The 18207-nt window shown below is 50.0% G+C and overlaps 1 protein-coding gene across 1 annotated transcript in view; it reads right to left on the bottom strand.

Moving 5' to 3' along the window:
• Pnpla1 (patatin like phospholipase domain containing 1) overlaps nucleotides 1-16581 on the bottom strand; it is a 36639-nt gene extending 20058 nt beyond the window's left edge. The window contains exon 1 of the mRNA XM_031348297.1: nucleotides 16002-16581. Within this exon, the coding sequence (XP_031204157.1) occupies nucleotides 16002-16206 (205 nt within the window). The 5' untranslated portion in view covers nucleotides 16207-16581. The remainder of the gene's footprint in view (nucleotides 1-16001) is intronic.
• Between the last annotated feature and the right edge of the window lie 1626 nt (nucleotides 16582-18207).

An 18207-nucleotide genomic window follows, 5' to 3' on the forward strand; every position in this document is an offset into this window, starting at 1 on the left:
GGAGATAGAGGGGGAGAGGGGGGGAAAGGAAAAGGGAGAGAGAGGGAGAGAGAATATAAAAAATGGCCATTGCTGGGCTAGGAGCTTTCACTTCTTTACATGTGATTTCCCAGCACTGTCTCCTGTTCAAAGGCCACTGTGGTGGTTACTATCGACAACTGGAAATGACCCCGAGTCACCTGGGAGACAAATCTTGGGCATGCGTGTCAGGGAAATTCTAGATAGAGTTAACTGAGGAGAATACCCAGTCTGAAAGTGGGCAGCACCATTGCCTGGGCCTAGGCCTGGGCCTGGCCTGCCTAAGGGCAGAAAGGGGCAGAAAGGGAGCTGGGCTGCCAGCCTTGATCTCTGAGTCCTCACAGCTGTCCAAGCTCCCGCCAGTGTGACATCCCTGTCACAATGGACGGCACCCTCAAACTGAGCCAAAATAAAACTCTCTTCCTACGTTACTTTTGTCAAATAATTTTGTCACTATAAGTAGTGACAATTTCTGGGCTTCCGGATCAAGGTTTCTACAGCAACCACGGCAACGTGAGGTTTGAAAGTAGTGTCTTGGGCTCAGTGTGTCCTGGTCAGGAAACCCCAGGCTAGTTACCACAACCCAGTCCCCACCCAGGGGGCAGTGTTCTTATGTGTGTGTGTGTGTGTGTGTGTGTGTGTGTGTGTGTGTGTGTGTGAAGCCTTCCCTCTCTCAACAGCCCTCAGGATCCCTCCAGATAGACTGGGAATCTTTCAGGGCCAACGCCCTCCCACCCAGCCAGTCTCTAGGACAGCGGCAGGTGCTTGCGCTTGTCCTGCGAACTTTGAGAGAAAGGAAGCCGCCACCCGACTCTGCAGTGAAATCCTGGCCGTGAGGTCACACACGGACAGGGAACACATCCAATCATGATATATGGCCTCCTCTACCCCAGGCTGGCCTCAAACTTACTATACTGCCAAGAATGACCTTCAACTCCTGAGCCTCCTCCCTCCGTCTCCACGGTGATGAGATTGCCTGCCAGAAGGGAAGTCTGTAACCAGCAAGAATCAATCAATCAATTGACTAGAACAGCCAACTCAGGCTTCAAAGGCCTCCGGCACAAGGAAGGTCAGCAGTAAAGGAGGGCAGAGATGAGGAGTCTGTCAAGGGCGGGGTGAAGGCACAGCACTGACTTTCAGGAACTCCGGGAGTTTCATTGTCTGTAACCCACAGAGTAGCGCTGCAAAGCCAGGCAGATGTGCTTCGGATCCCAGGGTCCTACAAGCTGTCTGGGGCAGCACTGTCTACTTAGGTATACTCATTCAACCTCAATTCCACCATCTAGAAGATAATGGGAAAGAGAGGCCAGCGCGGTGGCTCAGCAGGTAAAGGCCTTGCCAGGGAGCCTGGCTTCTATCCCTGGGAGCCACAAGGTAGAGAGCGAAATTCATTAAAATTGTTCCCTGATCTCCACAAAGCACATGCGTACTGCGGGTACGCATACACATGCGTACCAAACACACACACACACAATTTGTAAAAATAGAAAGTTGGAGCTGGAGCGATGGCTCCGCAGTTAAGAGCACCAACTGCTCTTCCAGAGGTCCTGAGTTCAATTCCCAGCAACCACATGGTGGCTCACAACCATCTGTAATGGGATCTGATGCCCTCTCCTGGTGCGTCTGAAGACAGCGACAGTGTACTTATGTATAATAATAAATAAATCTTTGGGCCAGAGCAAGCAGGGACTGAGAGAACGGGATTGACCAGAGCGAGCAGAGGTCCTAAAAAAAATTCAATCCCCAACAACCACATGAAGGCTCACAACCATCTGTACAGCTACAGTGTACTCACATACATAAAATAAAATAAAAAAATCTGCCGGGCAGTGGTGGCACATGCCTTTAATCACAGCACTTGGGAGGCAGAGGCAGGCAGATTTCTGAGTTCGAGGCCAGCCTGGTCTACAGAGTGAGTTCCAGGACAGCTGGGGCTACACAGAGAAACCCTGTCTCGAAAAAAAAAAAAAAAAAAAAAAAAAAAAAGAAAAAAATCTTTAAAAAAAGAAAGTTGGATATATACATATAAAATACATACATACATACATACATACACACACACGTATACATATATACACACATACATGGACATGGCTTCTTTGTATAGCCCTGGCTATCCTGGAACTTGCTTTATAGACCAGGCTAGACTCACACTCAGAGATCGGCCTGCTTCTGCCATCCCAGGGCTGGGATGAAAAGCGAGAACCACCATGCCTGGAAGTTACATATTTTTAATATGGGCACAGATATCTTCTCCAGGACTGAGGGTTTGTCCAGTTGGGGAGAGTGCTTTCCCAGCATGCACACAGCCTTAGTCCATCTCCAGCGATGCATAAACTGGACTTGGTGTGCACCTGCAACCCCAGTGCTGTGGAGGTAGAGGCAGGACGATCAGGAGTTCAAGGTTATCCTCAGCCACAAAGCAAGCTAGAGGTCAGTCTGAGCTACATAAAATGCTGTCTCACAAAAACCAGCCACCAAAATAGAATATCTGTCTTATTGACAGTGTGAGAGCTTCCTGTACATAGTATGCACTCAGTCCTGATCATGCCTGTAATTGTCCATGTAGCATGAACTAAGCATTCACTGAACAAGGCAGCGATCTTTCCCTGCATCCTCTTCAAGATGTGTCAAAGTTGCCGGGCAGTGGTGGTGCACGCCTTTCATCCCAGCACTTGGGAGGCAGAGGCAGGCGGATTTCTGAGTTTGAGAACAGCCTGGTCTACAGAGTGAGTTCTAGGACAGCCAGGGCTATACAGAGAAACCCTGTCTCCAAAAACAAAAACAAACAAACAAAAAAATAGGATACAAAAATACATGGACATAGTAAAAACGTGGCTGAGAGGGTATACCCACGGTCTCAGGAGCTTTAGGGCCAATCTGGCAATATGCCTCTTCTATGGGAGACAGTTAGAGGCTGGGTTTAAAAAGAACCTGGGAGCCAGGCAGTGGTGGCACACGCCTTTAATCCCATTACCTGGGAGGCAGAGGCAGATGGATCTCTGAGTTTGAGGCCAGCCTGGTCTACAGAGTTCCAGGACAGCCAGGGCTACACAGAGAAACCCTGTCTTGAAAAAAGAAAAAAAAAAGAAAAAAGAAAAAAAAGAAAAACAATCTGTGGCTAGAGCAATCACCAAAGGTGAAGAAAAGAGATAATTGGATGCCTGTGTATGTTATTTGATTAAATTGGAAATATTTACCCCTCTCCCAAGAGCAAAGAGGTCGTATTCATCCTTAGTATTTGATATAGCGTCTAGAGTCCAGGCAGATGCTTAATTAACTGAATGCATACACAGACAACGAATAAATCAGTGAGCTCCGGATAGCGAAAGGGGACACTGAGGCCCAAGGAGACAAATAGTAATTCAAGATGACTCGAAGAGTTAAAGAAGATGCCTGACTTCCCTTCCCCCACACAGAGGTGAAGGGGCATGGCCGGCCCACCCCGTAAATGACTGGCTCCTGTTCTTGGATGTGCAAGAATTAGGCCTGCTGTGTGGGATGCATCTGGGAAGGAGGATGGGGGCAGCGCACACCATACACACTCACCTAGTCTCAGTAGACTGGTAACCTAGCAACAGCCTCCAGCCTAGCCAATCACAGTTGGCCAGCCAGCTCTCCCTTGACTGCTGGGGTGGGGGTGGGGGGTGGGAAGCTGAGCTGAGGTGGCTTCTGGGAGGCAGGAGTGAGCTGATTCCCAGGGAAGCCCTGGCAAAGCTCAGAATCCCCGGGTGAGGAACCCACAAGCCGTAGGCTCCTTCCTATCTGGCTCCAAATCGCAGGCTGAAATCCCAGCTGTGTTTTCCCGTGGGTCTACCCTGACTACCTAACCACATTCTAATAATAACTGTTATTACTATCTTAATGAAAGTATTTCACCCAAACATGCTTGCCCACCTAGAGTCTGTTTATCTTCGCAGCGACAGTCAGACTCTAAGGGCTGCGATCCCGGCTCACGTGCCACACGCTGCAGAGGCATCGATAAAAGCATTTTGCCTGAAAGCTACCCTGACGCTTGTGAGAAGCCCGTGGGGACCCTCTGGTACGGCCAGTTTTCAGCCAGAGAAGGCTTGGTGCCAGGCAAATCTGAAGTGAACATTGATTATATTAAACGACTAAATGCATGCTGTTAAAGAATGAAGCTTGACAGGTGTTGAACCCCATGAGACTGCCTGGCCACATCTTAAGCAGGAACCCCACACACACACACAAAAAAAAAAAATCCTGAAAATGAATACTTCTAAGGGTCTAGGTCAAGAATACTGGACCAGATGCATAGAGGGTTGCTCAAGGGGTAAAAATGCTTGGCAGGAAGACATGAGGTCCAAGTTTGGTACCCAGAACCCATGATAAAGCTAAATGTACAGATGTGCTCTCCTAACCCCAGTGCTAGGGAGGGGGAGCCAGCTAGATCCATGCCACCCACTAACCAGTCTCACCTAACTGGAGAGCCCCAGTTCCCCGTGAGACAATAAAAACAAAGAAACAAACAAAACAGGTAGGTGGCTCGTGAAGAAAGACACTTGAGGTTGATTCCTGACCCCAGGTGCTCACAAATGCATGTGGGCCTGCACACACATGCACTGACGGCAGCCCCTCACCTAGGAATATCAGACCAGCCTCCATTTGTCGGCTTTTGCAAGTAGAAACTCCAGCCCTGAATAAAAATGAAGGGGAATAGATGCTTGGATGGTTAAGTGGACGGGTGGGTGGGTGGATGGATGAATAGGTAGACGAATAATTGAGTGGGTAAGCGGGGTGATGGAGGTATGGGTAAGGTTGTAGGTGGGTAGATGGGTGGATGGATGAGTAAAGTTGTGGGTGGGTGGGTGGATGGGTGGATAAGTGGGTGGGTAGATACATAAGTGAATGGACACACACTCTAAGTCACACACCCTATGTTAGCAGAAATATGTTATTAGCAGCACACACGCATGCGCACATACACACCTGTACACACATACAGTTTTTTAAAAGCCTTAGAATTTAAAAACAAAACAAAACAAAACCGTATACTGAAGTATGCTACGGTGGCTCACATCTGTATGCTACGGTGGCTCACATCTGTAATCCCTCTCAAGAAACTGATGCAGCAAGATGAGTTAGAGGGCAGCTTGGGCTACCTAGTGATTTTTTTGGGCTAGCCTAGGGATAATAGGCTGGATTTCCATCTGTCACAGACTCCTTTCTTGGTTTGAATACTAATTCTGGAGGTCTCCCCATTCCTGTGCACCTCTCCCCAAGAATCCAGGCACATTCTCCCGGCATTCATCTGTCAAAGAGTGGAAGAGTCTTATGGATCATGCCGAACCAACACAGAGGGAATGAATATGTCTAGAAAGTTCTCTGGGGCTGGCGAGATGGCTCAGCGGGTAAGAGCACTGATTGCTCTTCCAAAGGTCCTGAGTTCGGATCCCAGCAACCACATGGTGGCTCACAACCACCCGTAATGAGGTCGGATGCCCTCTTCTGGGGTATGTGAACACAGCTACAGTGAATTACCACTGGAGCAAGCAGGGCTGGAGCAAGCAGGGACAGAGCAAGCGAACCGGCAGAGAGCAGGGCCGGAGCAAGCGGGCCAGCAGAGGTCCTGAGTTCAATTCCCAGCAGCCACACACATGATGGCTCACGGCCATCTGTACAGCTACAGTGTACTCATACACATAAAATAAATAAAAATAAATCTTTTAAGAAAAAAGAAAGAAAGAAAGTTCTCTGGAGACTCATCCCATAACTCAGGGCCCTCAATCCATCCCCCCAGGCCCCCCACCCCCATCCCTGCTTCTCTCCCTGTCGTCTGTGGAGATTATGTTCTAAGGTAGAAATCTAGTCTGGCCCCATCCACATCCTTTGGCATGAGTGAGACACCCTAAGTGAAGCCAGAACTGTGGATACCGCTCACCTGTTGTTGGGTCATCTGTGTGGCTGGGCACCTCTTCAGCCAGGAATCTCTCCAGTTGGACACTTTGGCAGAGCAAGACCAGGCCTCCTGCCCACCATGGCTCCACCCTTGCTTCCAACCACAATAATTAGTCATTTCTGCTAATGGTAGGAGAACCCTGATCGCCGGAGGTGTCCGATGAGCAGGCTCTGCAGGGTCCTGTCCCCCCCTGTGGGGCTCTCTGCAGGAGTACCCTTCTTGGTTTCTCCTTGGTGCCCACCACTGAGGTCCTGGCCACCCTCACTTCAGATGGGTAATGGGACTGCCTACAGACCAAGGCTCAACTGGTAAGGTTGAGCTGGGAAAGAGACGAACATGTCTCCAGGGAGCAGAGCAGGTCGGCGTAAGGCAGGGGGCTCAGATCAAGCACTGCCCAGGCCTCTGAAGCCCAGGTACCACAGACATCCCTCCCCAGCCAAAACAGCCTTGTGAGCCGGGCGGTGGTGGTGCACACCTTTAATCCCAGCACTTGGGAGGCCTGGTCTACAGAGTGAGCTCCAGGACAGCCAGGGCTACACAGAGAAACCCTGTCTCGAAAAACCAAAAAAAGAGAAAAAAAAAAAGAAAGGAAGGAAGAAAAGAAAAAAGAAAAAAAATAGCCTTGTGGCCTGGTGGCTCTCTAGTCTACAAGTCGGTCCGAGGCACGGAATAGTTTCCCTATTCTTTTTCTTTTTGATGGTGCAGGGATTGAACCTGGGGCTTCAAGCACTCTAGACCAGCACCCTGTCATTTTGTGCCATCCATTAACAGTCATAGTCAGAGACTACATTACCCAGCAACCCCTTTTTACTCAGTCATTGGCTCTCCATTCTTTGGCTGCATGTGGGGCCCACTGGAAGTGAGAACCAGCCTGTCCTTCCCAACATCCTTTGCTCCCAGGCGAGGCTATGTGACTAAGTTCTGATCCATAGATGAGGGCTAACAAGCTGTGCGTCACCTCAGAGGGAAGGGGTGTGTCTGCTTCCCCTTCTGATCACATGGAATGTGGACACGGACAGGACACAGGGCAACACCTGTGTGTGCCTTGATGGTGCTTGTGGACTCTTGGGACTGGGGCTTCCGGTCTATAGAGAATCCACACGTAGACTTTGGGGGAACTAGAAGATGTGCTGTAGAGGCAGGAGCCCTCTTCTGCTGCCCTCAATCAAAACAGCCCTCCTAATAGTCTCCTGGGTTTGCAGAAGGCTCCAGAGATTGGGCACCACTGATTCCAAGGGGGCTCTGGGAGACTGATGTCTCTTCCGCTCTAAAGCGGGTAAACTGATCCAGAAAGTAGCACTGGGGCCAGAGGACTTCCAGGACTGGGAGGGGGATGGGGACGGATCCTGGTCTTAACTTTTCCTTCCTTGCTAAACCCCACCCAGAAAGGCCACAGGAAAGCAAGGGGCCCTGGAGTGAGCCACTCCGACTGCCCACAATTTCTTAGCTCCTGGTCTCAGGGTGGGCAAAGCTGTGATCCTGACCAGAATGCCTCCCTGGGAGATTCTCAGCTCTGTCGCTAAGAGCAGACTAAGGGGAGGCAAGCACCGAGTGCCTGCTTTACACTAGCCAGGCATCAAACTCACCTCAGGACAGGGAGCCAACATGTCTAGCCCTAAATGTTTTAAAGCCTTCTACAGTAACAAAGCAGTTGGAGCCTGAGTTGGCATGACCCTGGTCAATGCAGTAGTTAAATGAGGACATGGGGGTTATAACATTATCCTGTATGATGTACTCAATTTTATCCATTTTTTTAAAATTTTTTTTTAAATGGACAGGAATGCTAACAAAAGCACTGTTCATGAGAGCCCAAAATAAAAACAATTCACACGTCCATCATCGAAAGAAAGAAGGAATAGATGTGGTAAGTCCACCCAGTAGGATATTATTCAGCCATGGAATGGAATACCAACTGGTTCACGCTACATTCTGGTGAGCCTTGATAACATGGCGCCGAGGAAAAGAAGCCAGGTGCAAACTAGCATAGACATCACCTGCCTATTAAATGTGAAGAACTGTGTCATGTTAAATGTGTTCATCTGGACAGACTGAGAGCAGATAGGTGATCCGTGACTTCTGGGGAACAGAGGCGACAACTAAGGAGTCGGTTGTTTCCTTTGAGGGGCAAAGTGTTCCAAAACTGTAGCGTTTGTTGTACAGCTGAACTAACCGTGGATAAACTTTAAAGAAACTTTAAATGGGGTGAGCTGTATGGTAAGTAAACCATGTATCAATATGGCTAAAGGCTTTATTGTTTGTTTTTTTGTTGTTTTCAAGAAGAGAAATGGGTTGTTCTTTCCTGGGCTTTGGGGCACACAGACAGACCGCTTCTCCAAGCTAGGTGAGCTGAGCGGAGGCGTAGACTAAAAAGGACCAGCGCCTTGGCCAGAGGCAGCCTTCTGGACTGTGGCTCAGAGAGTATTGAGGAAGTGTGGTAAGGTTACGATGTATTGTAATGCTAAACATTGTGTCCAGGTGTTTAGTTGTCACAGGTCAGAGAATACTCACCCATGCCAGCTCACTTTGTTGGGCAAGCCCTGCTCCTCAATTTAAAACTATTGGCTGAGTAAAGATGCCTACAGCCTGTAGCTAGGGACAGAAGAGAGGTGGGCTGGGCTTGGGGTCTGAGGAGAGACCACAAAGCAGAGAGGAAGAGGAAGGAAGAAGTCGCCACCGGGAAGGTGCATCCTGAAAACATGGCCATGAGGACTGGCCAGCTGGAGTAGGAGAGGCCCAGGCGGAACATGGCAAGCGATAGAGTGGGATTCTCGACGAAGTAGTAGACAAACTAGCAGAGAGGGTTGCTATCTACCCAGCTCTAGTGCCTTACAGCTTATCACAGATGTAAAGGGCTTGTGCCTTTTATTTGAAAACTATATGACCAAGGTAGGGTAGAAACCCCCAAATGATATTTACTGCAACAGAAGTGTGGAGCAGTGTACAGCCTACACTGCCACAGTAAAACGATTTTTTTGGTTTGGTTTTGAGACAGTATCCAGTAGCCCAGGCTGGCTTCGAATGCTCTACGTAGCAAAGGCTAGCCTTGAACTCTGGGACGCTCCTAACTCCAACCTCAGAGTTACAGGTGAGCCTGCACCCTGCCAGGCTTTTCTTTCACGTTCTTCCTCTTTGGTGAAACTGGGTCAGAACCCCAATAAGTCTTTCTGCTACATTGTGGGGTAGGGGTGGGGAAGGAGGTCACACGGTAGCTCCTGGGGGAAGGGTCTCTCCTGCTGCAGTATCCTGGAAGGAGATCTCAGATCATCGGGCTCACCTGTACCCACCGAGTCATCATGCCTCCAGCCCAAGTCGTTCTTACTGTGGGTGTTGACCTGTGATGTCAGTCATCAGTTCCCTCAGTCCAGGTAATGTACCTCAGTCATGCAGAGGACACTGGTATGGCCACCAGCTGGATGGATGGTGGTTCTGCCTGGGCTTTTCCCAGAACCCACTGCTCCCTCCCCTTAGCTTTCCCACTTGAGAAGCCCTTTGTGAACTGAAATTCCCCTCTCTGAAACCTTGACATCAGGTGACCTGTGCTGTCCATCTTCTGGACACACTGGTTTGTCCACTCTGTCACCCTGTTCTCCTGCATCCTTGCTGGAGGCCTCTGGTCCTGCCCAGCCTGTCTCTCTCTGCCTAACTCCCACTCATACTGCTGGCTCCCTCAGGCAGTCCTGACTGGAGGCTCTGGCCTCACTCTGTGCCTTTCTAGAACCCAAGAGACACTTCCTCTCACGTTAGAACAACACCACGGAGAGCCAGGCATGGTGAGACATCCCTGTACTCCCGGTACTTGGAAGGTACAGACAGGAGGAACATGAGTTTAAGGGTCAGCCTTGGCTACATGAAGGGCCAGCCTGGCCTACCTGAGACCCCATCTCAAGAAAAGAAAGCATGGGGCAGCCAGGGAAGAAAAGCATGAACAGAGGAGGGGGAAGGCTTGCCATAAAGCCTTTTGGGGGAGGGGTCTTTCTGTAGTAGCAGCTGAAGGGGGTGGAGCTGCCAGACCACCAAATCTTTATCCTTTGATAAGAGATTATTTGGGGGTTGGCAAGATGGCTCCGTGTGGCACTTGCTGTTAAGCCTGAAGATCTGAGTTTGATCCTTGGGACCAACATGATGGGAGGAAAGAACTGCTGAAAGTTGTCCTCTGACCCCCGACAGGTGTGCCATGTGCCACCCACACCTGCACCCATACACATGATCAAGGAATGACTGAATGTAACTTAAAATACCCTCTAAAACAGTTATTTTCGAAATTCAGGATATCCATCTCTGTGAGACTGTGTCCCACTTCTGGCCACATCAGAAACTCTGGAAGCCCGCTGATTGTCATGGAGACTGTCTCTCCTCAAATAAGTGGTGATGTCATCTCCGATGAGAACCACACAGGGTGCTAAGCACTTTTGTGATGTCTTTGCACTGACTGAAGTAGATCCATCAGAACTGGGGGTCAGGGGTGGGGGTTCTGCAGCTCAGTTTCCCCAGGGATGAGGCAGAGAAGTCTCTGGTCAGAGAAGCCCTGAATGGAAGCAGTTTTGAGGGAAGAAGTGTGGCTGAGCTTTAAAAGTTTTTAAAGAAAAATAAATAAATAAATAAAGACAGGCTGCCGTGGGAACGGATGGGTAGGTGAAGATGCCTGCTGCCAAACCTGATGGGCTGAGTTTGATACCTGGGACCAAAGGAAGCAGAGGAAACCCTAAGTAAATGAAGCACTGCCATGTACTCTTGACCTGGGCACCACCATGTCAAAGACCCAGTGCCTCGTCCGTGTGGGAATAGCAAAGCCTTCCCCTAGTCTCTGTGTGGGTGTTGATAGCGTGTGCGGAGAATGCCCATCATCGCTTTCTCCCCCTGATATTTACAACCTGAAGAGACAGCTCCTACCTGCCTCCAGCTGCGTATAATAACCATACCTTCTTGTCCAGCTGTGTATATAACCCTGACTTCTTGTCCAGCTGTGTATAATAACCCTATCTCCTGGCATATCTGGGTTTTGTTTTGTTTTGTTTTGTTTTTTCGAGACAGGGTTTCTCTGCGTAGCCCTGGCTGTCCTGGAACTCACTCTGTAGACCAGGCTGGCCTCGAACTCAGAAATCCGCCTGCCTCTGCCTCCCAAGTGCTGGGATTAAAGACATGCGCCACCACTGCCCGGCTCTCCCGGTATAACTGTATGCACTAACTTTGCCACCTTGTCCAGCTGTCTACACTAACCTTGTCCCCCTGTCTAGCTGTGTGTAAAAACCCGTCCCCTTACCCAGCTGTATATAAATCCTATCTCCTGGTTTATCCATGTGTAATTACCCTAGCCCTATGAGCTGTATATAGATCGTATCTCCCGGTTTATCTGTATGTAATTACCCTAGCTCTGTGAGCTGTATATAGATCGTATCTCCTGGTTTATCCGTATGTAATGATCCTGCTCTGTGTCCTGCTGTCTATGATAAACACGCTGAGCTGCCAGGGTGCTACAGTTTCTCCATCAGAAAGCTCTGCCTACACCATCCTAGCTTTTCTGTGTATCTGTCATTTCCTCATCCCCTGACGCCCCTAGTCAGGGCTAGAAGGCCCAAGCCATGCAAGGACACAGCCTAGGACCTACCTGGTGGCAGGAGAGAAGCAACTCCTGAAAGTTGTCCTCTGACACTTGTGCACCTGTGTGTGCACCAACACTCGCTCGTGCGCACTCACAGTAAGTGTAATAAAAATCATTTCAAAAAGCGACAGATCTCCAATCATATACATGAGAGTGGCCCTGCATAAAGAACGAGGTAATGAACACAACTTTTCAGCTACTACGGATGTGTGCCAAATCCCTGAGAACAAGACCAGCAGGGAAACCCCTCTGCCCCTCCTACGACAGTGCTGAGCCCTCAGGAAATGCTGTGGAAAGAGAAGCAGCCCCTTTCACAGCTGTAAAAACCACAAGAGCCTTAGAGAGTGTACTGGCTGTTTATGTGTGTCAACTTGACACAGGCTGGAGTTATCTCAGAGAAGGGAGTTTCAGTTGGGGAAGTGCCTCCATGAGATCCAGCTGTGGGGCATTTTCTCAATTGCCCCTTGTGAGTGGTGCCATCCCTGGGCTGGAGGTCTTGGGTTCTATAAGAGAGCAGGCTGAGCAAGCCAGTAAGAAACATCCCTCCATGTCCTCTGCATCAGCTCCTGCTTCCTGACCTGCCTGAGTTCCAGTCCTGACTTCCTCTGGTGATCAACAGCCATGTGGAAGTGTAAGCTGAATAAACCCTTTCCTCCCTAACTTGTTTCTTGGTCATGATGTTTGTGCGGGAATAGAAACCCTGACTAAGACAGAGAGGAACCTGATCCCGGAGGCTGAGGTAGGAGACTCACTGTAAGTTCCAGGCAAGCCTGGTCTACAGAGTGACACAACAACAAGAAAGATCCTTAGGTTGATAAACATAAGTGACACCCGGTGTCTTCATTAAAAGGCACATGGGTGATGGTTACCCTCGGAGGCTTAATTCCAGATATAATCGCAACTGGGCCTTTCATGGTGGACAGGACAAAGAGACTGAGAATAATACAAGGGAGAGGGAGAGGGAAGAGGAGGACAGGGAGGGAAAAAAGGGGGAAGAAGAGAAGGAGGCAGAAAGAGGATTCTTGGGCAGTAGACAAGCACATGGCACAGACGTAGATGCAAGCAGAACTCTCATACACAGAAAAATCAAAATAAATGCATCCTTTAAGAAAGCAGATGTCTTATAAATGCAGAGCATGATGGCATGTGTATGCATGTGTGCATGTGTTTATACACATGTATGTTCATGTGTGCATGCCAATGCTAGAGATTATGGAGAGGCAGAGGGAGGAGGACTCCTGGGGCTCCCTAGCCAGTCAGTCTTGCCATGTCGGTGAGTTCCAGGCCACAGGAAGATGGAGATGGAGATGGCCACACTCGATGGAGATGTATGATGTTTCTGAGTGAACACCGAGGTTCTCCTCTGGACTCCACATTTTTGAGAGGACATGTACACACATGCACACATACACACCACACACATACATACATACACACCACACACATACACATATACACACATCTCTTACATCCACACACATATGCACACACCTCACACCCTCATACAATATACATCTTAAATACACACACATCACACATATACATCTCACACACACATAGACACATCTTTCACATACATACACATTGCAAACTCACACACATACATATCTCATATATACATCAAACATACACCTCACACACATACACATCTCACACACATACACATCTCACACACATATATATCACACACATATGACACACATTTCTCACACACACATACACATCTCACATACAAATCTCACACACCACATACACACACACACACTAGCATCACTCCTGTGTGTGTCTGGGCATTAAATTGTATAGTTACTTCAGAGAATTCTGCAGCATGACATAGGCGAGCCCACCACAGTCTCCTCTTCAGTCTAAGGGCTTACACGCGTCTTGGGGATGCCTGACTCCAGCCAGCCTGCTCACTGCAACATTGTTTCCAATCACAGGACTTGGGTTGTCCATCAACAAAGCAGTGAACTGAGATGGGGTTAGTATTAGTGGCCCATGGAGACTTGGGTCCAAGCCCCCACTAACACATCACAGCCTGGTTACCCATCCTCTGTCTGGTAAATGTTCTCCCCAGAGAGAGAGAGAGAGAGAGAGAGAGAGAGAGAGAGAGAGAGAGAGAGAGAGAGAGAGAGAATGTGTGTGTGTATGTATATGTGTATATATATATATATATACATATGCATATATATAATGAATTTTATTTTATTTTTGGTTTTATTTTTTTTAATTTATTTTTTTAAAGACTTATTCATTTATTTATTTATTATATGTGAGTACACTGTAGCTGTCTTCAGACACTCCAGAACAGGGTGTCAGATCTCATTATGGATGGTTGTGAGCCACCATGTGGTTGCTGGGATTTGAACTCAGGACCTCCAGAAGAGCAGTCAGTGCTCTTAACCACTGAGCCACCTCTCCAGCCCTCGGTTTTATTTTGTTTTGAGATAGGGTCTCTCTACATAGCCCTGGCTATCTTGGAACTCACTCTGTAGCCCAGGCTGGTCTTGAACTCACAGAGATCTGCCTGCTTCTACCTCTCACGCACCAGGATTAAAAGGCCTGCACCACCATGCCTCGGCCCAATATATTTCTCAGCCCATCCCTCAGTGCATCAGGTGTGTGTAAAAACTCTCCCCCAACCCCCACACTAACCCCTCAGCCACAAAACCGTCATCCCCCGGGAGTCCACTCTGCCAAGCAGCGACATGGTTTAAGTCATTCAAGCGTCCACTCTGGACAACTAGGTTCAGGTTGAACTCCCTACCTATGTTTTGTCCAACCTCTGGCTGAATACGTGTCCCGTGATTCTGTTTCCTTCTTTGTATAAAGGGAAATAATTATAGTTTCCTTTGTCAGAAGGAGCTGTAAAGTCTGGATGAGTTAATACACTAAAAACTTCAAACAGGATCTGATACAAAGGATATTCTGGTTATCAGGAAATCACCGGGCTGTAAATGACTGAACTGGATCGGTCCCTACACTCTACCCCTCCTTACATCCTGCCATACTCATGACCCATGCTGAGTCTAGGCCTTGATCCCTCCTAAAGGCCTCTTCATGACTTCCTCCCATGCCCTGTGGTCCCTGGTGGCCTCAGGCTGCTAATCAGGTTTCTTATTTCTTCTATTGAACAAACTAACTGAATTGATCCTAAAAAGTCTTGCTATAAACTCACTGGGACTGATACACACACACACACACACACACACACACACACACACACACACACGCGCACACACACACATATTTGGTTTTCTCTGTATAGCCCTGACTGTCCTGGAACTCACTCTGTAGACCAGGCTGGCCTTGAACTCAGAGATCTGCTTGCCAGGTCTGCCTCCCAGGCACTGGGATTGAAGTCTGGGACGATATATTTTTAAGAGGTTACTACAAGGCTGCAGATGCCCAGGCTGGGGATGTGCTCCCTGGGAAGAGCGTTGGCCTTGCCTGTGCAAGGTTCAACTCCCAGCACCTCAAAAATGGGCATGGAAGTGTAGGCCTGCTACCCTGGAAGAGAGGATGAGGAAGATCAGAAGTTAAGGTCATCCTCCACTACTTAGGCAGTTCAAGGCTGGGCTGGCGAGATGACTCAGCGGGTAAGAGCACTGACTGCTCTTCCGAAGGTCCTGAGTTCAAATCCCAGCAACCACACTGTGGCTCACAAACACCCGCAACGAGATCTGATGCTCTCTTCTGTTGCATCTGAAGACTGCTATGGTGTACATATGTATAATAATAAATAAATCTTTGGACCAGGGTGAGAGGGGCTGACCGGAATGAGCAGAGGTCCTAGAAATTCAATTCGCAACAACCACATGAAGGCTCACAATCATCTGTTCAGCTACAGTGTACTCATATATATAAAATAAATAAATCTTTAAAAAAGAAGAAGAAGAAGAAGCTGGGTGGCGGTGGCGCAAATTTGTTCACAGACCCCTCCCCCCCATCCCTTCCATCATGACACGAGAGACATCTCCAGTTGGAAGTCTGTTATCTGTCTTTTCTCTTTAGAACCTTCTAGAACTTCAGCTCCACAGGGGCTCTACATTACATCCTGGCACTGAGCAGGTGAGCATGGCTGAGCCTGTGCTCTTCAGTGTTAGGACAAAGAGGCTGTCGCTCACAGCCCCGGGTCAGCACTGTGCCCTCTGGCCCATCAGGGCACAGCTGAAGCTCCCACACTGTGCCCCACATCTGTCCCCAGCTTCTCCTCAATTCTCAGGGTTTGCATGCTGGGAACCCCCTCCTCTCTAGGAAGATGAGGTAGTGTTTACATTTTAAAAGAAGCCGCGTGTGTGTGTGTGTGTGTGTGTGTGTGTGTGTGTGTGTGTGTGTGAAGGGGGACTACCCTGGCTGTCAGGCATGGCTATGTCCCCCAGTGCACTTTCAAGCCTGTCCAGGGTCTGCTCTGAGGAATCCCTCCAGCAGCCCCCTTCAGAGACACCAGAATAAAGGTCTTACCCATCTCAATCCCGCAGACGACTAAGGCTGCAATCACGGCGCCAGCTGACGTCCCTGCAAAGCGATGGGCCGTGTCCAGCATCCTCGGGGCCAGATCTCGCAGAGCATCCACGGCCCCAGCCTGGTAGTAGGAGAGGAACCCGCTCCCGGAGAAGGAGATGGAATGAGGGGTGTCCGGGTCTCCTTTGAACACCTGTTCGTCCATCTTCGGGGCCTCTGGCCTCCCAGCTGAGGAAGAACCCACACCTGTCTGACTTGGCTCAGTCTCTCCTTCCCTGACAGCCAAGAGCCGGGAATGTGGCAACTCTACCGGCCCAGCCAGGCACCCACGGGTGGTTCATCCAGCCACTGCCTGGGCCTGTTTAGCTCTGCTGAGTGGCACCCCTGAAGGGATAAGGAACCCCAGGTCCTGGATGAAATACAGACAGTCCTCAGAGTCATGGGCAAGGGCGTGGTCCTGCAGACCCCATGCTCACTTCAAAGCCAAGCTAGACTCATGCCGGGCACAGGCTCTTCACCGCTCTCCAGCGCACCCAGGAGCGGGGCATTCCCTGCTCCCTGCTCTGGACCGTGTCCACAGAGGCGGTGCCTCTCAGCCTTCAGCATCCAGTTGCAAAATCTCTGCCTCGCCCAGTGCCTCCCTCACTGACAGGGGACAGCGTTAGAAGCCACGCCCCCTAGCCGTCACGCCCCCTGCCCTGCCCTTGTTACCCACCCTCACTCCCAGCGTGGGTCGCCTGGTGGCTTTGGCTTTCAAAGGGGAAGAGCAACTCATACCACCCATGCCCCTCCCCCACGCCCCTCAGACTCTGGAAAGTATTTTTTTTTTTTCCGAGACAGAGTTTCTCTGTGTAGCCCTGGCTGTCCTGGAACTCACTCTGTAGACCAGGCTGGCCTCGAACTCAGAAATCTGCCTGCCTCTGCCTCCCAAGTGCTGGGATTAAAGGCGTGCGCCACCACCGCCCGGCCGGCTTGGAAGTTCTTAACACAAGCACTTCTCTATTTATTCTTACTTTAGGATTGGCTCTGGGCAAAAACTGTAACAGAGGAGAAGTTTGACTCTGGGTGTCAGCCTTGGTTTGCTTTCCATCGCTGGGATAACACCGTGACCAAAAGCTACTTGGAGAGGAAAGGCTTATTTCGGCTCATAGTTTAAGGTTCCTCATGAAGGAAGGACAGGGTAGGGCGGCAGGAACTGATGCAGAGGCGACGGAGAAACACTGCCTACCGGCTTTGCTCCCCATCGCTAGCTAGCTCAGCCTGCTTTCTAACACAAACTTTGGACCACCTGCCTAGGGATGGCACCGCCCACAGTGGGCGGGACCCTCTCCCATCAATCATTAATCTAGAAAATGCTGGACAGACTTGCCCACAGGCCAATCTGATGGAGGCAGTTCCACCAGTGGGAGTCCCTCTTCCCAGGTTCTGTCAATAACCAGCCAGCAGTCTCCAGCTTCTTCCCAACTCCTTTTTTTTGGGTGGGGGGCCAGGGGGCGGGGTTCGAGACAAGGTTCCTCTGTGTGTGTGTCCTGGCTGTCCTGGAACTCACTCTGGAGACCAGACTGGCCTCGAACTCAGAAATCCGCCTGCCTCTGTGTCCCAAGTGCTGGGATTAAAAGCGTGCGCCACCTTGCTCCTTCCCAACTCTTACTCAGCCGTCTCCCTCCCTGTCCCCGGCCCAGTCCGTGCCCTCTCGCCTGCCTCCCAGCCCTGTGCCAGCCCCAGAGGCCAGTAGAGGGCATCCAATGCCCTGCAGCCGGGATCACAGGCAGTTGTGAGCTGCCTGATGTAAGTGCTGGGAACTGAACCCAGGTCCTAGAGAGCATCAAGCCCTGAGCCATCTCTCCAGCTGGTGTGCTGTCTCTTAAGTGTGCAGGAGGGAAGAGAGCAGAGAGCTGGATCATTCCAAGATGGTCACACGGATAAACAGCTTGTGGAATGGGGGTCCGGGGTCGTGAGGTCTCAGGTGGGGACGTCAGGATCAGGGCAGGGAGATGTTTTGGTAAGGGACCGGGGCTTGGGAACCAGTTAGCTCTAGGGCTGCCCAGCATGACTCCTGGAGAGGAGGAAATCTCCTCACAGCCCAAAAATGTCACTGCAGATGACTAAGGCAGCAAAAGCTTTCTTAGTCCCTCCTTCCCCTCCTCCTCCTCTTCTCTCTCCCCTCCTTCCCCTCCTCCTCCTCTTCTCTCTCCCCTCCTTCCCC

Source organism: Mastomys coucha, unplaced genomic scaffold (assembly GCF_008632895.1).
Source record: "Mastomys coucha isolate ucsf_1 unplaced genomic scaffold, UCSF_Mcou_1 pScaffold3, whole genome shotgun sequence".
Lineage (NCBI taxonomy): Eukaryota > Metazoa > Chordata > Mammalia > Rodentia > Muridae > Mastomys > Mastomys coucha.